At 38.3% G+C, this 17,545-nt stretch overlaps 1 protein-coding gene across 1 annotated transcript; it reads right to left on the bottom strand.

Annotated features, from left to right (window-relative positions):
* Positions 1-16,481: 16,481 nt before the first annotated feature.
* On the bottom strand, positions 16,482-17,203 carry LOC129875742 (uncharacterized). The gene has a single exon (XM_055950993.1). The coding sequence runs from the start codon at positions 17,130-17,132 to the stop codon at positions 16,686-16,688; it is 447 nt and encodes a 148-aa protein (XP_055806968.1). The 5' UTR covers positions 17,133-17,203; the 3' UTR covers positions 16,482-16,685.
* Between the last annotated feature and the right edge of the window lie 342 nt (positions 17,204-17,545).

Here is a 17,545-nt window from a genome sequence, read left to right as displayed (position 1 = left end):
AGAGAGAAAGATGAAAACAAAAAAAATAAAAAACTATTCAAAAAAGGAATTGACATGTCATGCAGCATTTGTCATAACAAAGGTCACAATAAAAGAAAGTCTCCTATTGGTGCTCCTACTTTTGGCACAAGTGCAAGCTTTACTACTCCAAGTTCAACACCTACTACAGGATCAAGTTCAACATCTACTGCGGGATCAAGTTTAACACCTAATGCTGGCCCAAGATCAACACCTAATGCTTCAACTAGAAGAGGAAGGGGTAGACCAAAGGCTTCAATATATAGAAAAGATGATGTAGTTTTACTTACTTAATATATGAGTTATAAACTACTTTCTTTACCTAATTTTATTTCTTTTTTAGGATAGTGCTGCTAGCAGAGTAAGAATGGTTGGAATAGGGATATTGCACACATAAAGTAGTGTTACTATTGTTAATGTAAATATTTCTATACTTCAATATCATTTACTATTTTTATTAACAAAAAAATTAACACTAACTAAGATTATTTATATTCATTTGAGAAGCTTGGAATGCCCAATGAAAGATTTAAAAATATGAAGTATTCAATATTTGTCACTGAAAATTTTGGGTATAAATCAACAACTGTTGTAAAAGAGAAGGGAAAACAAGCTATGACCTCAAGTCAATTTGAAGAAATGAGGGTAAAAAAGTAAATTGATACAAGGTCTAATGTTGCACATTCGATCCAAGAGAGCTCCAATGCTCAATCACACAACATCTAATACAATCTAATTTATTTTGATATATTTTTGATAATTGTGGCGGCAATGTAAATATTATATATTGCTAGTGTTGATTAGCTATATGTACTTTTTGACAGCTGTGACTATATTTAACATTATTCTTAGGCAATTGTAACTATATTTAAGACAATAAATTGACAGTAACTGCATTTTAATTTTTTGGTGTTTATTGATTCTATGTAACAACTTTGGCACCTATAATATAATTATACTTCTCTTTTGGTTGATGATAATGCAGTTATAATTGTCCCTTTATTTAGCAATGATTTCTCTTTTAGTTGATGGTTAATTATTTTGTGTATATGATTGACAAGTTGTGACTATACTAATAATTTTTAAACAATGACTACACAATACTTAGATTTATAAATCATGCACAAAATCTAAAGCATTATTTGTTATTTTTACAGTTGAGCAGATAGTTATAGGACATATGTAGTTTATGTCCTTAATTTTTTACAAAATCAACTACTCCTCAACAAACAAACAAACAAAAAAGAGACATAAATCTCAATATTTCATTACATAAAATAAAGGTCCATTACAACACCACCAACTTTTTTACAAAATCTTCCCTTGAAACCCCTTACAACTTTGCAAATACAAATACACCAAGAGATCTGGCAACTTCCTTGAATCTCCTTTTAGGTATAATATATTTTCAAATACAAAATTTATATCTAAAATACAAATGCACAAGAGAGTAACATAAAGATTTTGGACTTAGTCAACTTATTTTTTCATCTCTTCTAATTTATTTTTATCTTAGTCATATCATCATCAAAATTGTCCAGTTTCGACTCTATTTTGTTTATATCTATTTTGCTTTTTACATAGTTGGTCGATTTAGCTGGCTTTATCAACCTTTTATGAAGCTTCAATTTTTTCAGATCCTTCAACTCTTCGTTCAACACTAATTCTTTCCAACAACTTAGGAATCACAAATTTGAATCTTGGGTCAATAGTCATTCTTTCAAAGGCAAAAATCATATGATCTAGCATTCTATACTGAATAAAAACAAGAAAATCAATCATTTTATGACTCTTGAAGATCAACTTTTGAAAAAATATTTAACTTACCTCATAGTAAGTACAATCCAATATCTTCTACCAGAATTTTTGGGGGTCCAAGAGGTCAACAAAGGCATATCAAATTCAAGTTTCATTACACCCCTTTCAATTCATGGTTTTCCTCTTGCATACAAAGTCTAGTCAATCTTATTCTAGCCTTTATAGCATTTTGATTTAAAAAATCATTATAGCAACTTGATTAATCAAAGTGTCACAACCTAATCCACTGGGTCGTGTGGGCACCTACTCTAACATCTACATAAGAGAATTCTTACAAAATTACATGCAGAAGTTTGACAAAAAGCCAAAAAGAGTAGTGAAAATATCATAAATAAAATTTTGACTCCAAATTTGATTACAATAAAAATACTTTAACACCCCCAAGGATACTAGCCTAAATAGGTACAAGACCTTCTAAAGATACAAAGTATAAATAAAAATATGACACAGCTCCCACCATAAGGACTGAAGAGTAGAAGCTATTGGAGACTCATCTTTGTCTTCACCTATGAAACATCACTAACCCTGCAACCAGACTATTTCAAATGGACAAGAGTAGAATCAGTACAAACAACACGTACTGGTAAGCATCATCGGTCAACCTGATACCAATCACATAATATAAAGAATTCAACAAGAAAAAAATATGCTCTTAAGGAAATACACTGCCAAACCTTTATGCACAACTCTTGTCATTCTTGATAACTTCATTAAATTCGTTTAAGCCTTACTCTCATCTCTTCTAGTTGGTCTGCTGCCAACTCTAATACAAATCGCTCTTTTTGTCAATGAATATTAAAAGCCAACATCTTTACTCAAAACACACATAAAAATATTCATGAACATCAAATCAACTAGGGTTCATGGGAAAGCAGCCACGAACAATAATTCCAATAATATAAGAGATAAAAAATAATAATAATCTCAATGTATAAATATATCTATCTCAATAGAAGAAGAATTAATTCATTTAGAATTCAATATTACGGTAAAACTCAACTTTAACTCAATTACGATGATGTTAAATATTGGCGTATGGACGAACTCAATTCAATGCTATGAATAGCCTTAAATGCCTGAAATCCAAAGTTTTACTCCGAATTGAAAAACTCAATGAACACTCTTGAATCCCTAGTCTTTTCTCCTCGTCGAAGCATTTTGGTGTACTACCCGGAGAATAAGAATTACCGGAATAGTATTTGTACACTACTAAAAACTAAAATTATATTTTATAATGGGTAAAGAAGTGTATAGAGAGAAGAGTTTCTTGAGAAAGCTTGATGAATAAAATGAGGAAATAAGGTGGGTATTTATAAGTGTGGAGAAGGAACCCAACAATAAATAAAAATAATTACAAAGAATGATCTTGAAAATTCAACGGAGGATTGTGATGTCATGGGTGATGTTAAATGGAGGACTATTGATGTCATGACAATGTCAAATGGATATAGATCATTCTATGGTTGGTGAGATGAACCTTCTTTTAATGGAATACCTTTTTTCGGAACTACATTTGAACAAGATACTTCCTAATTAGGATTTGGTGTCTAATATGAATTGTAGTTCTAGAAGTCTACGTTCATGTTGTTCAAGAATCAACTGATTTGGAACATCCTACCATGAGATATGATTTTTCTTCTACAAATACTCCATTTCATCACAGCACCATATCTTGTAAACATTAATTTATTTGACTTAGGTTTCCTCCAAATCTTAAGATATGGTCTACAAAGGTTGTAGATAATGACGTTGGAGTTATTTAAAAATTTGAATCACTGAATTTGGACTATCCTATAAAAAGTTATGCCCAAAATATAAAAGCAGTATCATTTTCGTCGAGAATTGAAATACCACATACAACAGTTTAGGGGGTGTTACAAAGATATTTGGTTAAATAAGGCCCTTCCCATAACCGTAATGGCCTTTCATGGCAGGACCTATCCCGCTCTGGTGGCCTCGCCACAGCGGGATTCCTTCTGCTAGGGCAATTTGCCTAGAGACAGAAACCCCAAATAATCTCCCAATCCCTTTTTTAACTCATGTGCCCACAAGACATCTACAATACTTGACTTTAAGTCATTAATCTCCCTTAACAGAGGCATTGACTACTCCCACTTATTTACCCAAAACCTCATATCTGCTATGTGGATACATATGGCACCCATATGATAATCTGAACATGCATATACATTAACACAGTATCATTTTACCATTTCAAGAGCAATAAACAGTTTCACAAGGTAAATCTCAGTTACAATAGTCAACATGACAATACTTGGACCTTTGGTTCTTTCATATCAATTATTAAACAAGATGGACAAGATCAATTCAAAAATGATAGCCACACAATGGTTCTCTCATAGAATCCATACACAAGCTATATATGTGTTGGAACATGAAACCCGATACAATATATGTATCGAAATATGATATCCGGTCCTATATATGTGTCGAAATATGATATCTGATCCAATATACGTGTCGAAACGTGATATCTGCTCTAATATATATGTTGAAATGTGATACCCAATCTAATATCACAATCACAACCATTATCACATACTTGAACAATCAAGTAATAGGTTCATTGCATGCAGTTGTTCACAATTAGTCATTTCATTAGCTTCGTTCTATCTTTCCCTTCATTTACAATACTTCAAGCCTTCTTTATTTAAGGCATCACTTTTAGTAGAGCAAGTTCAAGATTATAGATTTTATGGTCTTGAACTTGTAGACCGATTACAACCACATCTCAATCACTCAACCACAACCATTAAAACTATGGTAGAAGTCACAACATTACTCGAATACTATTAGGAGTGTAACACCCCTCAAAATTTCCCCTAAGATTCGGACCCTTCTTGTATTCGGGTAGGGTCGAACTCGGGTATTGTGGAGCATTTGCGTGAGTTAAGATGAGTTTTTGAGGAATTGAGCAGCGTTAGAGGTGATGTGGGGTCGTGGAGGACCACTGGGACCAAGCTAAGTCCAAAAGGATTCGTCGTGGCTAAGTTTTAGGATGAGTTCGTATAAAGGGTCGACTTCTAACGACCCTATCTTTTGAAATATGACAATTTGGATGGACCATGACCTATTAAATTAAAGGCGTCGAGTCTTCTTTCCAACTCCACCAAAGATGTACATTTTCGAGTTTGGAGTCAAAAGATATGACGATCCTAAGACGAACTAGCACGACAGGAATTTCATTTTTTGGCCTGGGTTGCAACTGCTGGGGAAATGGACTTGGCGCTGTAAGGGCGCGACGCACCACTATCGTGCCAAGAATATGCCTCAGTAGTTTGTTCCTTGGCGCGACGCGCCACTACAAGGTGTGCAGGGTTTTTCAAGCTAATTTCCAGAACCCAGAAAATATGACCTTGGCGCTGTAAGGGCGCGATGCGCCACTATCGTGCCAGAAACATGCCTCAGTAGTTTGGTCTCTAGCGCGGCGAGCCACTATGAGGTGTGCAAGTTTTAGGCATAATCGGCCTAGCACTATAATGGCGCGACGCGCCACTGTCGCGCCAGGAGCATTTTTGCTTATTTTTCAGAACTTTTGAGAAGGGGCAATTTGGGAATTATACCAAATTATATATGTATCACCCTAGACCATTTTGGGATCATATTTTGCAGCCACTCTCTCTCTCTAAAAATCCCTAGTAGTTCCTCTATCTCTCTTCTTCTTCTTCTTCTTCTTCATTTCCAACAAGAAGAGTTCCAAGAGCTTCAAGATTTGAGTTCTCCATTGAAGACCCAACACCAAGGTTTTCTTCAAGTCTTCACTAAGGTATGTAAGGCTATCCAAAATATGGGTTGAGTCCACCCATGTGACCTACTCTTGCTTTGAGGTTAGATGTCCATAAAAATTGAGTTTCTTGGTATGGTTTATGTTTGAATGAGGTTTGTCCCCTACTTAATTGATGTTAGTATGAATTGATGGAGATGACTTGTTATTATGTTTTATTGATCTCTTTATCCATGTGATTATGTTGCTTAAGTCAATATCCTTAAAAGTGTTATCCTACTTGAATTGTTGAGCTAAAGTCATAGAGTTGTGATGAGTCTTGAGGAGATGACATAAATGCTTATCTAAATGAGGCTTGATTGAGTTAATTGGAGGATAGAATTGATGAGTGGACGAGGTCCTAAATGGAACTTGCCATTATGACTTAATTGAGTTGAAATGAGGATAGAGTTGATGAGTGGGCAATGTTCCACATGAAACTAGCCATAAGGGCTTGTTTGAAATGATTGGAGGGAGTCTTATGAGCATAGAGTCATGGGAGGAGTATCGAGCACCAAAGCGGGTAAGAGTATAGTCTGTACTCGAACCCCAGAAACTACGCCGCCAACGTAGGTAGGGATGTAACTGTTAAAGTCGGATGCTTTCCATGGGATCGAAACATTAAAGTCGGATGCTTCCCATTTTATTGTCCTGAAATGATAGGATTTGACTAATCGATGGTATCCATGATTAGGGAGGCGTTCATGCCCTGGCAAGGTATGGACGGATGTGGCAACAATATCTGATTGTTGTACTATCACTGGCTCATAGGTGATGGTTGTCGGATAAGAGAAACTCTCATTTAGGTCTTAGTAGTTCTCTGAGTCAGTTGAGTTGAGTGGTTTATGAGTTAGTCCCGTCTAAACTATTCTTGTTAGACTTAGGACATTTGAGTGAGTTGTCACGTATATATATATATATATATATATGAGTTAAGGTCCTGAGTTGATATTGCTGTCTTCTTGATGTTTGTTTTATCCGGCCATTTTACATACTCGTACATTCCATGTACTGACGCCATTTGGCCTGTATCATTTCATGATGCAGAGACAGGTACTAGAGATCATCGACTGGCGCTCTGTTAAAGATCCACATACACTCCCAGCAAGTTGGTGAGTCCTTCTAGTTTTCGGAGGATCTTGAGCTCCTTGCATAGTTTCACTTTGTCTCTATATTTGATTGTTGGTAGCCATGGGCTTGTCATTGGCACCTTCCAGACTTTGATAGAGGCTTCATAGACTAGAGTGTGGGGAGGTTGGACTGTTATTTTGAGGAGTCCTATTATACTTATTTTGTTGAGTTAAACATGTTTAGCCTTCGGTCCCCATATTGTAAATAACATGTTATAATTGAGCCTTCCTTTGAGCGTATATGATTGAATGACAGAATGATTGAGTTAGGTGGTTCGCTTGTAGGTCAGAAATGGCTTTCAAGTGTCGGTCACATCTAGGGTACCCTCTCGGGGCGTGACGAACATGGTATCAGAGCCCAGAGTTCAAGAGTCCTAGAGAGTCTATAAAGTCGTGTCTAGTAGATTCTTGCTTATAGGTGTGTTGTGTACCACACTTATAAGCAGGAGGCTATAAGGTATTAGGAATTGTTTCACTTCTTTCATACTCTAGAATTCGTGCGATAGAGTTAAACTCTATAAAACTCTTTTCTAATTCGTGCATTTGTATGTTACAGATGATGCCTCATAACCGTATGGCTAGCCACAGAAATGTTGACAATGCCGAGATGCCCCAATCAGAGGCACGCCCATCAAGGGCTAGAGGCCGACCTGTGAGATATGAGGAGGTACCTCAAGTGCCTGCTACTCCGCCTGCACCCATATTAGAGGCAGAATTTCGTGGGGCGATTACAATGCTCACGCAATTAATGGCTGCCCAGAATGGTAACCAGAGTTCGCCCACTCTTAGCTCTAGTTACCAAGAGCCATCTGCTGCCACTAAAATTAGAGACTTTCTGAGAATGAATCCGCCGGTATTCACAGGTTCTAATGTTGATGAAGATCCCCAAAATTTTATCGATGAGATATGGAAAATTTTGAAAGCTATACATACTACGAGGGTTGAGGGGGTTGAGTTGGTGTCTTACCAGCTCAAGGATATGGCAAACATTTGGTATAACCAATGGGAACAAGGTAGAGGTGATGATGCTGAACCTGCTAGGTGGGATGAATTTGAGGGAGCCTTTCTTGACCACTTCTTCCTCCGAGAGTTGAGGGAAGAGAAAGTGGAGGAATTTGTGAATCTAAAATAGGAGGGTATGAAGGTTAAGGAGTATGGCCTGAAGTTCATCCAGCTGTCCAGGTATGCTTCAGAAATGATCACAGATATGAGGTCAAAGATGAGGAAATTTGTCTTCGAATTAGAGAGGCATGTGAAGAAAGAATGCAAAGCCGCATTGTTGATCTCGGACATGGATATTTCAAGATTAATGGTGTATGCTCAACAGGTGAAGGATGAGAAGAGAAAAGACAGAGAGGAGCATATGAGCAAGAAGGCAAGATCAGCGGGCCATGAGAATGAACATAGGCAAAACAAGGGCAACAGGTCCTTCCAGAAGAGGCCTTCCAACTATGCCTCATCCACCGCTAGTGCACCTATGCCACAGAATAGGAATGATCGGCAGGGACAGAGTCGCCAAAATTTCAGACCCCAGGGTTTTCAATCCCAGGCCAGTGTAAGCCAAGGTTCGAGGGGAAGCCACCATGCGGAAAGTGTGGTAGGATCCACTTGGGAGAATGCAGAGCAGGAAGGGTTGGTTGTTATAAATGCATCCAAATGGACCATTTCCAAAGGAAGTTCCCAATAGGGGGAAATAGAGTCCAACATTTTGCCACTGCACCGCCGGCTAGAGGTAATCAGAGGGGCACTACTTCCACCACCAGCGGAGGTATAAACCATTTATATGCCATGGGTAGTCGCCAAGATCAAGAGAACTCTCCAAATATCGTGACAGGTATGATTCGAGTCTCTTCTCTTGATTGTTATGCATTGATGGATCCGGGTGCCACCCTATCCTTTGTGACTCCTTACGTGGCTAGTAAATTCGATAAAATTCCTGAATGTCTTCTTGAGACCTTCAGTGTAGCTACTCATGTTGGTGATTCTGTCTTAGCTGAGAGAGTCTATAGAAATTGCACTGTATCAATCCATCACAAGGACACCTTGGCCGACTTAATTAAGTTGGATATGGTCGATTTCGATGTGATCCTTGGCATGGACTGACTTTATGTCTGTTATGCCTTTATTGATTGTAGGACTCGAATTATTAAGTTTAAATTCCTGAATGAGGCAGTCATAGAGTGGAAGGGGAGTCCTGTTGTGCCAAAGGGTAGGTTTATTTCTTACCTTAGGGCCAGGAAGCTAATCTCAAAGGGGTGTATCTATCACATTGTCTGAGTGAAAGATGACAATATTGAGCCCCTATCTATTGAGTCGGTCCCAATTGTCAATGCGTTTCCTAAAGTCTTTCCCGAGGATCTACCTGGAGTTCGTCCTGATAGGGAGATCGACTTTGGGATTGATGTTCTTCCTGATACCCAGTCGATCTTAATCCCTCCATATAGAATGGCTCCGGCTGAGTTAAAAGAGTTGAAATAGCAGTTGAAGGACTTGTTAGATAAGGGATTCATTAGGCCGAGTGTCTAACCATGGGGTGCTCCCGTCCTATTTGTGCGGAAGAAAGATGGGTCCCTTAGGATGTGCATTGATTACAGGCAGCTGAACAAGGTCACCATAAAGAATAAGTACCCTCTCCCCAAAATAGATGACTTATTTGATCAACTTCAGGGTGCCACTTGTTTTTCAAAGATAGACTTATGATCCGGCTATCACCAGTTGAAGGTGAGGGAGTGTGATATTCCAAAGACCGCTTTTCGGACTCTTTATGGCCACTTTGAATTTTTGTTCATGTCCTTTGGGTTGACTAATGCTCCCACAGCTTTTATGGATCTCATGAACCGAGTATTCAAATTATATCTTGATATGTTTGTGATTGTATTAATAGATGATATCTTGGTCTACTCTAAAAATGAAGAGGAGTATGCCTATCATCTTAGAGTCGTCTTGCAAACTTTGAAACAGCATGTATTGTATGCAAAGTTTTCTAAATGTGAATTTTGGCTTACATCAGTGGCTTTCCTAGGCCATATTGTATCTGAAGATGGTATTCAGGTTGATGCTCAGAAGATTGAGGCAGTGAAGAATTGGCCCAGACCTACATCCCCGACAGAGATAAGAAGCTTCTTGGGTTTGACTGGCTACTATCGGAGGTTTGTAGAGGGATTCTCATCCATATCATCACCATTGACTAAGCTGACCCAAAAGAAGGCTAAGTTCCAATGGTCCGATGCTTGTGAGGAGAGTTTCTAGAAATTAAAACCAAGATAACCACTGCTCTTATCTTGACTTTACCCGATGGAACAGAGGGATTTGTGGTCTATTATGATGCATCCAGGATTGGTTTGGGTTGTGTGTTGATGCAAAGGGGGAAGGTGATAGCCTATGCTTCAAGCCAGCTTAAGATTCATGAGAGGAATTACCCAACTCATGACCTTGAGCTGGCAGCTATGGTGTTTGCGCTTAAAATTTGGCGCCACTACTTGTATGGAGTGCATGTTGATGTATTCACCGATCACAAGAGCTTACAATATGTTTTCAGCCAGAAGGAACTTAACCTGAAGAAAAGGAGATGGCTCGAGCTACTCAAGGACTATGACATGAGCATCCTCTACCATCCAGATAAAGCTAATGTTGTCGCTGATGCTCTTAGCAGGTTGTCTATGGGTAGCACTACCCATGTAAAGGAGGGACGAAGGGAATTGGCGAAGAAGGTACATAGATTAGCCCGATTGGGAGTTCGTCTGGAAGAGAACAACGAAGGTGGAGTTACTGTTCAGGATGGGTCTACATCCTCGCTTGTGGCAGAGGTAAAGGGGAAACAAGACCGAGATCCCGTCCTCCTTCAATTGAAGGAAGTTGTTCACAAACAAGGGGTGATGGTTTTTACCAAAGGGGGAGATGGTGTGTTAAAGTACCAAAGTAGATTATGTGTACCTGATGTCGATGATGTTCGAGAGAGGATTATGGATGAAACGCATAATTCCAGATACTCTATTCATCCAGGCTCCACAAAAATGTATCATGACTTGAGGGAAATCTATTGGTGGAGTGGGATAAAGAGGGATATTGCGGAATTTGTTTCCAAGTGCCCGAATTGCCAACAGGTGAAGGTTGAACATCAAAGGCCATGTGGTTTAGCCCAAAACATAGAAATTCTAGAATGAAAGTGGGAGATGATCAACATGGACTTTATCACGGGTTTGCTAAAGTCCCGAAAGCAACACGATTCGATTTGGGTAATTATGGATAAGATAACGAAATCAGCTCACTTCTTGGCGGTTAAGACTACTAACACCGCAGAGGATTATGCAAAGTTGTACATTCGAGAGATCGTCAGACTGCATGGGGTTCCATTGGTGAGGTTGAGTTAATTGGGCCTGACTTTGTTCACCAAGCCATGGAGAAGGTGAGAGTTATCCAAGATAGGCTAAAGATAGCCCAAAGCCGCCAAAAATCTTACACCGATGTAAGGAGGAGAGACTTGGAGTTTGAGGTGGGTGATTGGGTATACTTGAAAGTGTCACCCATGAAGGGCTTCATGAGGTTTGTAAGAAAGGGAAAGCTTAGTCCTCGATATATCGGTCCTTACCAGAATTCGAGGCGGATGGGGAGGGTTGCCTATGAGTTAGAGTTACCTTCAGAGCTAGCCTCTATTCATCCGGTATTCCACATTTTGATGTTGAAGAAGTGCTTAGGCAATCCCTCGTTGGTAGTCTCCATTGATAGTATCGGACTTAAGGATAGCTTATCCTATGAAGAGGTTCTAGTCCAAATTCTTGATCGCCAAATCCACAAATTGAGGAACAAAGAGGTTGCCTCAGTCAAGGTCCTATGAAGAAACTAATTTGTTGAGGAAGACACATGGTAAACGGAGGAATCTATGAAATCTAAATATCCACATCTATTCGTGCATACCGATGAGAATGTTGAAGGTAATGTCCATTTCCTAGACTTGAATTCATTTGTACATTTTGAGTCTTGATTGATAATTGTTTGGGAATTTGATTGATTGAATGGTTGAATTTTGATTGTGATTTGTACCCTGAGTCCATTCTTGGTCATTCATCATTCGAGGACGAATGATCCTAAGGGGGAGATAATGTAACACCCCTCAAAATTTCTCCTAAGATTTGGACCCTTGTTGTATTCGGGTAGGGTCGAACTCGAGTATTGTGGAGCATTTGCGTGAGTTAAGATGAGTTTCTGAGGAATTGAGCAGTGTTATAGGTGATGTGGGGTCGTGGAGGACCCCTGGGACCAAGCTAAGTCCAAAAGGATCTGTCGTGGCTAAGTTTTAGGATGAGTTCGTATAAGGGATCGACTTCTAACGACCCTATCTTTTGAAATATAATGATATGGGTGTCCCATGACCTATTAAATTAAAGGTCATCGATTCTTCTTTCCAATGCCACCAAGGATATACATTTTGGAGTTTGGAGTCAAACGATATGACGATCCTAAGACGAACTAGCACGGCAGGAATTTCATTTTTTGGCCTGGGTTGCAACTGCTCGAGAAATGGCCTTGGCGCTGTAAGGGCGCGATGCGCCACTATCGCACCAAGAACATGCCTCAGTAGTTTGGTCCTTGGCGCGACGCGCCACTACGAGGTGTATAGGGTTTTTCAAGCCAATTTCCAGAACCAAGAAAATATGGACTTGGCGCTGTAAGGGCGCGACGCGCCACTATCGCGCCAGAAACATGCCTCAGTAGTTTGGTCTCTGGCGAGGCACGCCACTACGAGGTGTGCATGTTTTAGGCGTAATCGGCCTGGCGCTGCAATGGCGCGACGCGCCACTATCGCGCCAGGAGCATTTTTGCTTATTTTTCAAAACTTTTGAGAAGGGGCAATTTGGGAATTGCCCCAAATTATATATGTATCACCCTAGACCATTTTGGGATCATATTTTGTAGCCACTCTCTCTTTCTAAAAAGCCCTAGGAGTTCCTCTCTCTCTCTCTTCTTCTTCTTCTCCATTTCTAACAAGAAGAGTTCCAAGAGCTTCAAGATTTGAGTTCTCCATTGAAGACCCAATACCGAGGTTTTCTTCAAGTCTTCACTAAGGTATGTAAGGCTATCAAAACATGGGTTGAGTCCACCCATGTGCCCTACTCTTTCTTTGAGGTTAGATGTCCATAAAAATGGAGTTTCTTGGTATGGTTTATGTTTGAATGAGTTTTGTCCCCTACTTAATTGATGTTAGTATGAGTTGATGGAGATGACTTGTTATTATGTTTTGTTGATCTCTTTATCCATGTGATTATGTTGCTTAAGTCAATTTCCTTAAATATGTTATCCTACTTAAATTGTTGAGCTAAAGTCATAGAGTTGTGATGAGTCTTGAGGAGATGGCATAAATGTTTATCTAAATGAGGCTTGATTGAGTTAATTGGAGGATAGAATTGATGAGTGGACGAGGTCCTAAATGGAACTTGCCATTATGAATTAATTGAGTTGAAATGAGGATAGAGTTGATGAGTGGGCAATGTTCCACATGAAACTAGCCGTGAGGGCTTGTTTGAAATGATTGCAGGGAGTCTTATGAGCATAGAGTCATGGGAGGAGTATCGAGCACCGAAGCAGGTAAGAGTATAGTCCGTACTCGAACCCCAGAAACTATGCCGCCAACGTAGGTAGGGATGGAACCGTTAAAGTCGGATGCTTCCCATGGGATCGAACCATTAAAGTCGGATGCTTCCCATTTTATTGTCCTGAAATGATAGGACATGACTAATCGATGGTATCCATGATTAGGGAGGCGTTCATGCCCTGGCAAGGTATGGACGGACGTGGCAACAACGTCTGATTGTTGTACTATCACCGACTCATAGGTGATGGTTGTCGGATAAAAGAAACTCCCATTTAGGTCTTGATAGTGCTCCGAGTTAGTTGAGTTGAGTAGTTTTTGAGTTAGTCCCGTCTAAACTATTCTTGTTAGACTTAGGACATTTGAGTGAGTTATCCTGTATATATATATGAGTTGAGGTCCTGAGTTGATATTGCTGTCTTCTTGATGTTTGTTTCATCCGGTTATTTTACATACTCGTACATTCCATGTACTGACACCATTTGGCCTGTATTATTTCATGATGCAGAGATAGGTACTAGAGATCATCGACCGACGCTCCGTTGAAGATCCACATACACTCCCAGCTAGTTGGTGAGTCCTCCTAGTTTCCGAAGGATCTTGAGCTCCTTGCATAGTTTTTCTTTGTTTCTGTATTTGGTTGTTGGTAGCCATGGGCTTGTCATTGGCACCTTCCAGACTTTGATAGAGGCTTCATAGACTAGAGTGTGGGGAGGTTGGACTGTTATTTTGAGGAGTCCTATTATACTTATTTTGTTGAGTTAAACATGTTTGGCCTTCGGCCCCCATATTGTAAATAACATATTATAATTGAGCCTTCCTTTGAGTGTATATGACTGAATGACGGAATAATTGAGTTAGGTGGTTCGCTTGTAGGTCAGAAATGGCTTTCAAGTGTCGGTCACATCTAGGGTACCTTCTCCGGGCGTGACAAGGAGTCTCTCTATAACATAGACTAAACCATAACCTACAACTAAAGGTAATCAAATAGGTTCATGGAAAGAGGCTATCAAATAAGTCATTCACATTTATCATTTATTTCATGATTCACATTACTGATATATTTTACATTGAACTATCAATATGAACTCGCATATGTAAATCTATGTATATGTCTCCTATATTGATATGGATCCCCCCCTCGATTATCACAAGCCTTAGGATCTCACTCTAACCCGATAATTTTCTTCACCTTAATATTTATTAAGACCATTAATAATATCAACAAGCAGTATTACAGTTATCAACTAAGAACTAGACTATCATCACTAGTCACAAGATAATCATACCTACATTGCACATTCCTACCCTAAACAACAAATACCATACATTCATCCATCCAAACTCCTTGTCCGAAGACCTAGGCATGAAATCTCCTGTCAACTACAATATAAAATGTGTGGGAATAGATTTACAACTAATCAATTAGAGAAACCTAGCCTACCTGGGCGCTAAACAACTATAGAGAGGCGTTGAGGCTTCAATCCTAGCTTCCAGACAACGAGATGGTGAAAGTGGGCCTGAGTTCCACTGATTGGAACCTTTTCTGTGTTGAAATCTCCTTCTCCCTCCTTTTCCAAGCCTAGAGCAGCCTTTGGTGGGTTTCTAGGGTAACCCTCGCCTCTTTTGACACTTAGGGACAAGAGGAGAAAATAAGAATTCGCGATATTAAGTTTTGCCCTGACCATCCTGCTCTGGCGGCTCACATCCCGCTGGAGCGGCGCCGCCGTAGCAGGATTATGTTCGCTCTGACGGGATGGTGCGGTCCAGATGGAAAAAATTTATGATTTTCCATGTCCCTTAGTAACGACGATTCGGGTCATTACACAAAGACAACTCAATACGAAAAAAATTAAAATATTTACCAAAAAGATAGGAAGAAATCAAAATGAAAAAGAGAGGATGAATCAAAATTGAAAAGAGAAGAATGAATCAAAATTGAAAAGAGATAATGGAATCAAAATGGAAAAGAATTACTTTTGATTCAAAAGAATTGAGTTTGAACTTCAATTTGGGGCTTCAGATTTTTTGATGAACATTTATGGTTCTTCAATTTTTTGGGTGAGAATTTGGGTTGGATGGGTTGGTTATACGAATGGGTGAATAACATAACCGTCTGGGGAAATTTTAATACATAAAAATTGAGTGGATTAAATGTGTTGACGCGCTCAAACATGTTAATTAAAACACGTCTGGATATGGCATAGAAAAGAATGAATAAATTCACTTTAAAGTAGAACAGGTGTATAATAAATTATCATAATAATTTAAACGTATAATCAACTTTTTGAAATAAATTCAGGGGGAGTTTATAGCTTTCCCTTTTTTAAAAGGGAAAATACATGAGTTTCCCTTAACTTCTCAAAATATCCCCAGTTATGAATTTAACTTTATGGGCATCTTTTTATTCCTATTATTGTTTGAAGTGGCAGGATTCTATTATTTCTTTCTTTTTTATGCAAAGGTTTTTCTTTTTTATTCTACTACTGAAGTCATTTCAATTATTTCATAAATTTATTGTTTATGTTTTTATTCTTTGTTAGTGGAGTACAAAATTCCAAAATAATATAACTCGAAAATAGTTCAAACTTTTTTTTTAATGATATAGAATAATTATATTATAGCTAAACATTAATTCTCCGTGGAATTCGATCCACTGATCCTCATATAATTACGGTCAGATCATGTTAATTAATCACTATACTCGTAGTTCCGTAATCATAATATTTATTCACGTATCAAAGTCTAGTTTATGTTTGACTTAAACCCTAACACTCATGATCGACCGATGGCATGAGGGTTCATTCCATGCTTTATACATCACAACAATTTAAATTTATCAATAAATTTTATTTATGTTGGAAGAATAATTCAAAGTTGGAATAGGAAATTAAATTTGTTTAGAATTTGGTGTTTATATACTTCATATCTAAATAACATTTTAAGTTAAAATAATATAGGAACAAGTTTTCTAGTCCTAACTAATTAGATTTTGCATTATTATAAATAAAGGTATTGCTAGCTATTTTCCATTGTGAGAAATAGTGGCGAACTTACGAGTTTGTGAATACAATATTTTTTCTTCAATTTAGACTCTTTAACTATGACTTTTTTTTGGTTGAGCATCAGAACACATGGTAAAATGTCATTTTAATAATAATATACTTTTAATTATTCATCATTTTAGTCATGATAAAGCAGATACATAGATAATTTAAATTAAGCATATAGCAGCATATTGTTCAGTACATTACTTATTTAGGTAGGAAACCTTTGTGCTACATATAGCCAAAGTACCTTATACACACACAATATTACTTTCACCACATGATATATATGCGCGTCAAATTTAATCATCCAAGTTTTTGAGAGCCCAGTTGGTCTTTTGACTGTAGCTGTTTTGGTGACTGCCACCATAACCATGCCCATGGCCATGAACACGACCATGATGTCCCATGGACATGGACGACATATGGGCATGGGATGATTGTTGCATTCCACCACCATAGCCACCATCACTATGGACCATGGTCGGGCTACTTGAAAAGTTGGTTGAATCATGTGGCATATGCCCATGACTTCCATAGTTGCCATGGCCATGACCATGGCTTTCATAATATCCACTATGGTGTTGTCCCATCATCATGTGATTATTGTTAGTGGGATGAGAAAATGGCATAGTTGAACAATAACCTGAAGGCCTCATCATTTGGCCGTGGCTGCTATCAGCATAGTAGTTTTTCTCGTGAGAGTATGATTGATGCTTGTTCAACCCAAGTTGATTTTGGAGAACCATTTTGAATAATTATTATTGATGCTTAGCTAAAGATGTCAAGTATTTGCTTGGTGAGGAATGTGATCTTGACACGGGTATATTTATATAGGGTTTTGGGAAGGTGTTGTATTAAATAGAGGATTCTAATAAGATAAGAAAGGCATCTTTTTGCTATAAATGGAGAACATTTCATTTGAGGGTCAATCGTCCTTTTTTTTTTGGTTATATATATGCATTTAAATTATTAGCCAAACATTATTCGCCAATATCAACTTGTACATGTATATGGAATTCATTATGCTATATTCGGACTCATTATAATAGGTAAATGTCCGGATTCAGGAATATATTGATTAATACTTTTATTTAATCGTGTTGTCACCGCCCAAACTCCTTCAATATCGTTCTAGATAATCTTTTGAACTTTAACTTTT

The sequence above is a fragment of the Solanum dulcamara genome, chromosome 2 (assembly GCF_947179165.1).
Source record: "Solanum dulcamara chromosome 2, daSolDulc1.2, whole genome shotgun sequence".
NCBI lineage: Eukaryota > Viridiplantae > Streptophyta > Magnoliopsida > Solanales > Solanaceae > Solanum > Solanum dulcamara.
Note: the sequence above shows the minus strand (reverse complement) of the source record. Positions and strands in the feature narration are given on the sequence as shown.